The sequence below is a fragment of the Sminthopsis crassicaudata genome, chromosome 6, assembly GCF_048593235.1.
Source record: "Sminthopsis crassicaudata isolate SCR6 chromosome 6, ASM4859323v1, whole genome shotgun sequence".
In the NCBI taxonomy this organism is placed as follows: domain Eukaryota; kingdom Metazoa; phylum Chordata; class Mammalia; order Dasyuromorphia; family Dasyuridae; genus Sminthopsis; species Sminthopsis crassicaudata.
Genome location: NC_133622.1, coordinates 241,973,555 through 241,983,618, shown reverse-complemented (window position 1 = coordinate 241,983,618; position 10,064 = coordinate 241,973,555). Strand labels below are relative to the sequence as shown.

General features: G+C 34.0%; 1 protein-coding gene across 1 annotated transcript; it reads right to left on the bottom strand.

Annotated features, from left to right (window-relative positions):
- Window positions 1–2,274: 2,274 nt before the first annotated feature.
- Window positions 2,275–9,033, bottom strand: LOC141547509 (olfactory receptor 10AG1-like). Its single transcript, XM_074275905.1, has 3 exons — window positions 8,114–9,033; window positions 5,739–5,769; window positions 2,275–2,319 (listed from the first exon to the last, which is right to left on the bottom strand). Exons 1-3 carry the CDS (start codon window positions 9,031–9,033, stop codon window positions 2,275–2,277), a joined length of 996 nt encoding a protein of 331 aa, XP_074132006.1.
- Between the last annotated feature and the right edge of the window lie 1,031 nt (window positions 9,034–10,064).

Genomic DNA, 10,064 nt, shown 5'->3' with positions numbered 1-10,064 from the left:
CTATTCCAAGTGTATATCCTATATTTGTGAAACATTTTTTACAATAACAGATATAATTTATGAGTAATTTAATAATTAAAAAAATTAAGTCCAGCAGGCTATTAATGAAAGGATGGTCATTGACCAATCATTCCTAGACCAAAGACAACAATGGTGATAGGTTCCAGTTAAAAGACTATTGCAATAGAGACTGATGGTACACCATTGCTTATGTCACCCCTCTACACAGAAAATTTTTAAACAGCAGATGACTCCCAATCTTGAACTGTTTAAACAAAAAGGCAAAACATCTTTCAAATTTGGCTATGATACAATAGGTTTCCCTGCTTCACATTAAATTCCTTTCCAGGTTGTGTGGGATGTGATCAAGATCATTTAGTTTGAAGGCAATCTAATTATAAGTAATGTCTTTTTGAAGAAAAATTGATCTTTTTATTTTACTTTTTAAAATTCAATATATGCAAACATAATTATACAATTATCTTGCTGCACAAGAAAAATCAAATTAAACTGGAAAAAAAAAAACTGAGAAAGAAATCAAATTGCAACCAAACAACAACAAAAAGAGTGAAAATATTGTGTTGTGAACCACACTCAGTTCCCACAATCCTCTCTCTAGCTGTACATGGCTCTCTTCATTACAAGAAACATGATCTTTTTAAAATGACAAATTTGGGAAAAGAGAGAGCTTCTGAATTTCCTCAAGATATTTATTATTAATAATCATTGCTCACTTTAGTACTAGTTTCTTAGCACATTAAAGTTAATGGCCATTCATTTCACAATGCTATTGATTTTGCACTGAATGCACATAAGGATTTAATATATATTTCCCACTTATGAACTATCAAATTTATACATCAGTCCAGTGATTTATCCACTATACCAAGTAGTTGTTCCAATTTTGTATGAAGATTAAAAACCCAAAGCTCTTTAGAGTCTTATTTCTTTATACTAAAACATTTAAGTAAAATCCATTGATAAAATGTTTCTAATTTTTAATTTTTTTTTTCATTTTGTCAAAAGTCTTTCTAATTCTGGTGACTTTGCTTTTAATCAGAATGTGCAAGTACTAGTAATAGTTAACAAGTATTTACATACTGTGCTTTAACACCTGAAATAATGTATAATCACATGGTTGACTCATTTTTCCTTCATAATATTTCCATTTTAAATTTATTCTACATAATTTCAGTTTTTTAACAATAATCTAATAAATCTCTTTCTACCTGTCTTTCTATCTCTCTATCTCAATTTTTTTTCAATGAATGAGTCCAATTTTGGTTCAAGTACTTTGTGTGTGTAGGATGCTATTTTGAAAATGCTCTTCTCTCCCCTATCTGACTTTTACAATAAATATATCTCAAAGTAAGTTAGGGCATTTCAAATGGTGTGCCATTATATATTTGAGCAAAATGAAGCCGGGGCAGGTAGATGGTAGGTACAATGTATAGAGTTTGGGGCCTGAAGTCCTTAAGACTTAGTCTTGAGTTCAAATTTGACCTCAGATACTAAATAGCACAATGTCTTTGGGCATGTCACTTAACTTTGTTGTTTACATGTCATGGTAAAAAGGGAATATTATTAGAAATAGCAGCAATAATTATAACAGCTTCTTGTATTTCACATCATCTACTATTTGCCAGGCCCATATTTGAGATTTGAGAAGCCTTTGTAATGAACTGAGAAGAAAAGAGAATCAAACTCTATTTAACAATAACGTGAATTGACACAATAGTAATTGGAAACTCTGGTGAGATTAATGACAGGAACAAAATTTGATCTTGAAGAACAGATGATAAAGCCAGCTTTCCTGCTTTAAAAATTAGAGTTAGAGGTTATAAAGTTCTGGAACATTGTATCATTGTTCCTGTATTGTTGTTCTAGTGTTTTGTTTTGTTTTTTTTAATTTAAAAGACTTTTTTACAAAAGAAATTAAGAGATTGGGGGAATTGGGGAAATAGCTGTGTTTAAAAATAAATTATAAAATCCCTGAAAATATAAAATTAATTATAAATAAACAACATAAATGTATTTATTGGGCTATTTTTGCATCTACTGATGAATGGTTACCTTCCCATATCTTGGGTGGCAAGTTGGGAGATGATATTTTATATAAAGTACTTTTCATTTCTTGGACATCCTGTTTCCTTAATGTCTGTCCTTGAGTGGGATCATAAAATTCAGACCTGCCAGATGGATCACTGAGAGTTCAAACCATAAATTTCTTTCAAATAAGAGAAACACAAGAATCGAGAGCAAAAAAGCCTACATTTACCATTCACAGATGAAATTAATCACATCCAGCTGCTTATTTCTCTGAAGAATATAATAACATATTGTAAACATATAAGTGGAATCCATTAATTTCTTTAATGCTTACAAAGATGTTAACATATGTCTTTATAGTTAGCTCTCACATTAGAACTCAGTGACAGGACTTCAGATTAGAAGACTGAAATTCAAACAATCTGAATGACTTGCTTAAAATTCATGATTTTCAGAATGAGGATTTGAATTCAGTGTCCTTATTACTGCTGGTTCAGTACTTTCCTGGGCTATTTCTCACATAATAATTATAATATCACAAAAACTAAAGCCATTCCTGTAAGAATAATCAACTCCTCTACTCAAAAATAACCCTTTCATAAAAGTCACTTTGACCTTTATAAATAGAAATGGTTCCCGCCTTTCTTAGCCCTGTGGGGACACCACCTCTCCCATACTACTTATCATCTTTTAATTAGATGGAAGATATACTGGCTCAAAGTCCAGTAAATTGAGCACCTCTTAATGAGAGAAAATTGCATCAGAGAAAAATCTGGGTTTTTAAGCCACAAAGACATGTTTCATCATTCCTTCAGTACTTTTAATTTATTTAACCATTACACAATCTCTATTCATCTCTCATAAGGAGTTATTCTTTCTGTAAAATGGTGTTTTGCCTTGATTTTAGATATGAATTTTGTGAGAATTGTAATTAGTAAGGATTGAATATTTTAGCCACAGTAATTATTATCCTAAAAAATCATTGCCCAATTCTTCATTTAATTGACAAAAATGAAAGCACCTGTTATTTTAAAGCAAATTCCCTTACTGTAAAATGTAGTAGTAGCTATGTTCACCCCATCATAAATAATGCACCCCAGATCTAAGGAATATATTCTACTTCCTCCTGGGTACATTGAGATAGCGGAGCAGTGTTAGTAATACTCTATTAAGAAGCATATAACAAGGGAGTGAATCATAGCAATTCTTCTCTTGCTTTTTTTTTTGTGCTTGAGTAAGTTATCTCTCTTCTTTTTTCTTCAATTTGCTTAAAAGGAGAATGTTGTTGTACATTTTGTCCCTATTAAGCCACATTAAATAAAGACCATTAATATTCATAACAGTTGGATAGACAAGCAATTAACAACTAATCTCTCTGAAAAAAAAAAAAATAGAGTATCAGTGGGTCTCATGACCTGCCCAACCAATATCTTTAAATCTTCTAGGTCTTAAGATTGCACAGTGGAGGATGGTATAAAACATACCCATATTTTATCATCTTACTTGCTAATGCAGTCTAATATTTACTATACCTTTGCATTCTCTCTGCTACTTACTCTTAAGATTTAAGGGCTTTCTATTAGATTAGTAGTTGACTCTCCCTCTCTTTGTTTCTCTCTATCTCCCTGTCTCTTTCTCTATTTCTCTGTCTTTGTCTCTATCCCCCTCATTTGTAGTGAGTGCTGAAAAAGCAGGAACCATGCCCTTTTTTCATTTTATACTCACAATATTCAGCTTAATGTTTCCCAAATACTAACTTCTAAATCAGTTCTTTTTCCTTCACTTGCTCATTAATATGCCCCTTCATTCATTTCCTCTTAGATTGAAACCTGCTGATTCTATGATCAGTTCATTTTGATCTTCTGGTCCTAACCTAGACTTATTTCTGGAGTAATGCAATATGTAACTGACTGAAGTCTACACAAGGTCTCCTTTTTTCATATTTCATAAAATCATTTTGAAGTGGCATATACAAAATATATCTTGTAGGTAAATGCATTTTCAGATTTATTTTTCTTTGGAAATACTAGAAGTCAATAATAGTATGAGAAATCTGAGATCCCTTCATCTCATACTATTATTGATGAGGGTATCCTAAATAAACAGAGAGTCCTTTTTTTTCTAATTGTCAAGTAACAATTCTATTTGGGAATCATTTTAAGTGTTCATTAAGTTGTTTAGGTCCCTCCTTAGGAGAAAAGAAGAGTGATCATAGGAACATATAGCATAAAAGAGATAATTCAAAATTAATAAGAAGTTGTTATTATAAAATGCAAATGCTAGATAAAGAAAAAATTCAGAAAAGAATTATTTCTCTAGGGGGTAGGTGGAAGTGAACAGTGATTAAAATACATAATAAAGCTAATAACCAAAACAACCTTTTGTGCTATAGTGAATGGATATGAAAATTTTTTAAAGTTTTAAAGTTCTTTATCTTAGCAAACAAATTAAACTTTATTTTTCTCTGTCACCAATTCTGTCTCTATGATATTTTGTGATTTGAATTGATCTTCAAATAATTATGCATTCAAAAAATTCCAGACTTAAAACTCAGGGTTTTTCTCCTATACACTTTTTCCTCATTAAGATTTATGTATTGGTCACTGAACCAGAAGACCATTTTCTCAAGAGCTAATTCCAGTGACTTTAAAAGAACAAACATCATTTCTTTTTTTACCTATTGGAGCTTTTTTATTTTTTAATTATTAAAGCTTTTTATTTACAAAACATTTGGATGGGTAATTTTTCAACATTGACTTTTTGCAAAATCTTGTGTTCCAAATTTAGTGTTAGGAGTGATGAGGCAGAAGTGTGAGGAAGAAGTGTGAGAAGATGGTCAAGCAGAATTACATTTATTCAAGAAATTCTCAGCCTTATATTCTCTATGCTCAATTAGTACACTTACAGAACTATAGGACACCACACATCTGCTAATTATTGGATATTGAGCATGGGGGATCACATAAATGACCTGCTATTGTGTTCCTACATTTCCTTGTCATTTAGTATAATTCTGCTTTAAGTACAACACAGATTGTCATGCCTCCTGATTTCTCAGGAAGTCAGTGATGCCCCTAGAGAGAATGGGGAGCCAAACCAGACACTGCCAGAAGTGTTCCTTTTACCGGACTAAAGGGTCTTATACTTTGCTCAGGGTTCCCCACTCTCTCTTTCTTTTTGTTTTAATTGAAGCAGGTATAAATCAGTAGTTAAATTTATAAAAGATTGGATTACAAGTTTCAGCATGGGAGGTATCATACAGGCAAGTAGTAATGTAACAAGTAATATGAGTAAACAAGATGATATAAAATACTTCCATGTGTCCCAGAAGGAATGTATAGAAAATAACTAAAGCCTTGCATCTCTCATCCACTGAGCTGTCTCATGTAGGTAGTGTACTTTTGTGGTCACCTGCTGTAAGTTATTGATATACATACAATATGGGAAATTAGGAGCATGTAAAGGGAGTCAAGACATAAAGGTTTTTGCTATGAACCTAAGTTCCTATTTTGTTATCCCAAATTGCACACATCATGCAGCCTGATGATATTTAGAATGAGATTATTAGTTGGGCCAAAATAGGGGAGTGTTGGGTATCATGGTGAGAAGGAAATCTGCCTTGAAGTTTCCATGAAAAATAGGTCCTGGAAGACTAGTATGAGAAGGGACATGCAAGAGGCAACATTTACCTGGGCGTTTTTGCTCTTGCTCCTAAAATTCCTTAAAAAGCTGAAATATTTTGGAGGCTTTGGCAATTCTTTGTACCATTATTATTGAATAAGCTGAATCATATATTATATTTAGATCTCTTTAGTAATAAATAAGAACTAGCATAATTGCATATAACTCATTCTGTTGAGTAGAATGATAGTTCTGACTACTTTATATAGCTAAGTCAGAAGAATATACAGCACAAATGTAACCTTTGGACACATCTGTAAAGATGGTCAGTCCTTTAAGAGGGATGTTAGAAACCTTTTCTTCAAAGTCCATGGTCAATCATGTAATACTCAAGTTATCCTTAGAAGGGACTCTTGTATGAAATTTGGATCTCTGGCCAATAAAATTTGCCATTCTAGGATGGTTTCACAGCAAACACTAATTCATATACTGGTATAACTAGTTTATCTTATTGGACCCTATCCTCCATAATTCTATTACTCATTTAATGGCCTTTAAATTCTACCCATGAAAACTCGGTAAAGAATAAGGCTTTGATCTGGTTGTGCTGTTTTTCTTATGAATTTCTAATCATTAGAATTTCATAAGCCAAATTCTCTAATAATATCCTAACATAAAGTGATGCAGACCCATAGAGATTACAATCCTTTTTCGGATCTTTCATAGATTCCTGATTAAAAAGAGTGTGTCTTCTCCTGATTCAACCTTGAGGTCTCTTGGGGTCCTATTCTTCAATCATGCTTCCATTCTCAACCCAAACATATCCCATCCCTCCTCCTTTGCCTTAACCAATGCCTCCTGTAATCAGGACATGGAAAGAGAACAAGATTGCTGTGCTTGTGGTGCTGATGGAGCCACCACTCCTTCCATTCTTCCATCTATAGTCCACAAAGGTGGATTTGAGGGAAGAGGATGAAAAAGTAGTGGGTGAGGAAGTGGGGGGCAAGAGTCCAGGGGGAAGTGAGGTCAATCTGAGAAATGGGAAGTGCCACACACCTCCAACCTCCCAGGGTCATCTTTGTCTTTGTTCAACCTGCCACACCCTTAAGAATTGTCAGCACCTTCTTTGTGCTTATTTTCCTCATCCTCCTTTAGCACTCTCTAGTAAAATCCCTCTTTTTTTGATGATATTTTGGAATCCCTCAAAGACAATAAGGAATGTGTGCTTGGGTACTAAGCCAAGACCCATAATATGAGAATATTATGTTAGTAATTCCCCCACTATCTCCCACTTCTCTGGCTCAAACATTTCTTCCTTTAGGAGCTATGAAGACATGTACTGCACAGCATCTAAGAACTTAGCTATTTCCTTCTGAATAACTAACAAGCCTTGCTCTTTAATTAATATAACTAAGCATTTCTCATATTCCCTCCAGGGGGAGGCTCTTTTCTAAGTGCTTGCCCCATTTTGGTTGGAAAACCAAAAGGACTTGTTTAGCCCTCGCTCAGTGTTGCCACTAGCTGTTCAAAGTTACCCTATTCCCAGGTATCTGGGATTCTTCACGCAAATACCCACTGTTTTGGTCAGCCAAGCTGCTGTGGCCCACATTGAGCACACTGTCTGGACCTGCTCATGGGAGGATTTTGATATCAGCCTAAGTCCTGATCATGGGTGAGGAGTGACGAGGCAAAACTCATGAGGATGGTCAAGCAAGACTTCCTTTATTCAAAAAATCCTTAACCTTGTATATACCCTATGCTTACATAATATACTTATTTAACTACAGGATACTGAGTATGAGGGACCACATAAACAATTTGCTATTGTGTGAGGATGTCTCCTTGGCAGACTGGTCATCAGGATTCCTTAGTGGACTAAAGGGTCTTATATTTCACCCAGGGTTCTCCACTATCTGAGGCCCAATACACAGTTTCTCTGTTTTTGTACTCCCCCTTCAACTGAAGCTTTCCATATCTACATGTATGGATGAATATCTCTTTGTCTCTCTGACTCAGTCTCTGGTAGTCTGTTTCTCTTTTGCTATCTCCCTCTGTCTCTCTGTCGTTCTCTCTTTTCTCCTTTCGTTTTCTTAAGCACACATACACACACTATTAAATTAATATTTTTTAAGAAAAATGCCTTTTCTTCCATGTTACTAGTAAAGAGTAGAAAACACAATAAAATTGCACTCATATTACCAGTTAATCATTGTAATTACTTAAGATACAATAAAGGATTTGATCTCAGTCAAAATTGAACTAAGGAAGATGGAAATTTTGGGCTGGCATTTTCTATTTTTAAATAGAATCTCTTGACAGTCTATCATTTTAATACCATTTTAGTACAATGGAAAACAATAAACGGAAGTATTTTAATAGGAAATATGGCAGAAGTAATACTAATCCATTTACATATGACTAACTGCTCCATATGTGAATTCACTTAGGAAGTAGTTTTCTCAATGCAGCAATGACATCCTTATTTCTCAGACTGTAAATAAGGGGGTTAAACATTGGGGTCACAGTGGTATAGAAAAGAGCAAATATTTTGCTGGATGTTGATGATTGACTTGATTTTGGCTGCAAATACACAATACTCCCAGACCCATAAAAAAAGCATACAACCATTAGGTGAGAGGAACAAGTGGAGAAGGCTTTGGATCTCCCTGAAGTGGAGGGCAATTTCATTATTGTAGTTATGATTTTGATATAGGAGGCAAGTATCAAAACAAAGGGAATTGTAACAAAGAGTAGAGCCACAACATGAACAGAGACTTCTATCTTATATGTGTCTGTACACGCCAATGGGAATAAGGGTGGGGCATCACAGAAAATGTGATTGATTTTATTAGGGCCACAGAAGTTTAGAGAGAATATCCGATATGTCTGAGCAATCAGGACTGGGACCCCAGTCAGCCAGGAAATTACAACCAGTTGGACACAAACTTTGTGATTCATAATGAGAGTATAATAGAGAGGCTTAGTGATTGCCACATAACGGTCATAAGCCATCACAGTCAGGAGAAGGCACTCTGCCACTCCAAAAATATAAAGAAAACAAGTTTGTACAGCACAAGCCAGTAATGAAATAGTTCTCTTCTGGGTCCAGAGATCTGCCAACATTCTGGGGAGAGTGACTGATGTGTAACAGATTTCCAAAAAGGAAAAGTTCCCTAAGAAAAAATACATAGGGGTATGGAGAGCTGGATCAGTCTTGGTTATAACAATGAGGAGGCCATTTCCTATCAGTATACTTAAGTAGATGACAAAAAATATCCCAAATAGAAAACCCTGGAGATTGGGAAGATCAGAAAATCCCAGAAGAATGAATTCCTTCACATATGTGAGATTTTCCTCTGCCATTGTATCTTTCTTCTGCCTGTGAAAATGATGAATTCAAAATGAAGCAATCACTTTCCTTCTCTGTTCCTTAGTTTCCTTTCTCCAAACAGGAAGAGTTGGATTTGAAGATCTGCCATTTCCCTTGTAGATTTCATTTCAGGTTTTCATCACCAGCTGCAACATCCAATATTTCATTTTCTGCCTCAGTTCTAACATTCTATATAATTAGTAAAAATAACCAAAAAACAAATCAACTAATAAGGGATTAACTCTGTAGCCTAAATCAAAGATTTTAATCAAGGTCTATGACCATCATTCTAAGATAAAATTATCCTTAAAATCCTCAGTTTAAATAAGAACAAAATTCTACATCATATTGAACATTTCTGTTTTGTAAATTTGTCTATTTTAAAGTCTCTTATTTCTTTATATGTGATTGTGTAATATTCTTTTGTAATCACTAAGCAGAAATCAATTCTACCCTTACTTGAATTACTCTATCATAGCATTTATAACAGATTATTGCCAATTAACAAATGTTTGCTACTTGATCTTAATTATCTATTCCAAGTGTATATCCTATGTTTGTGAGATATATATTTTTTTAATGACTGACATGCTTTCTGGGTAATTTAATCACTTTAAAAAATAAGCCCAGCAGGCTATTCATGAAAGGATAGTCATTTATCCATCTTTCTTAAGACAAAGACAAAAATGGTGATGGGCTCCAATTTAAAGATTAATGCAATAGAGACTGCTGGCATACCATGCTAATGTCACCTCTATTCAAAGAAAAATTTCTGGACATCAGATTACTCCAAATCTTGGACTGTCTAGACAATAGAATCTGTCTCTATCAAACTTGACAATAATACACTAGGTTTCTCTACCTCACATCAAGTTCCTTGCAATATTGTGTGGGATCTGATCAAGCTCCACTAGAGTCCATTTAATCTAATTATCAATATTGTCTTTTTGAAGGAAAAAAATGATCTTTTTTTTTAAATGAGGAATTTAGGAGAAGAGAGAGCCTCTGAATTTCCTCAAGATAT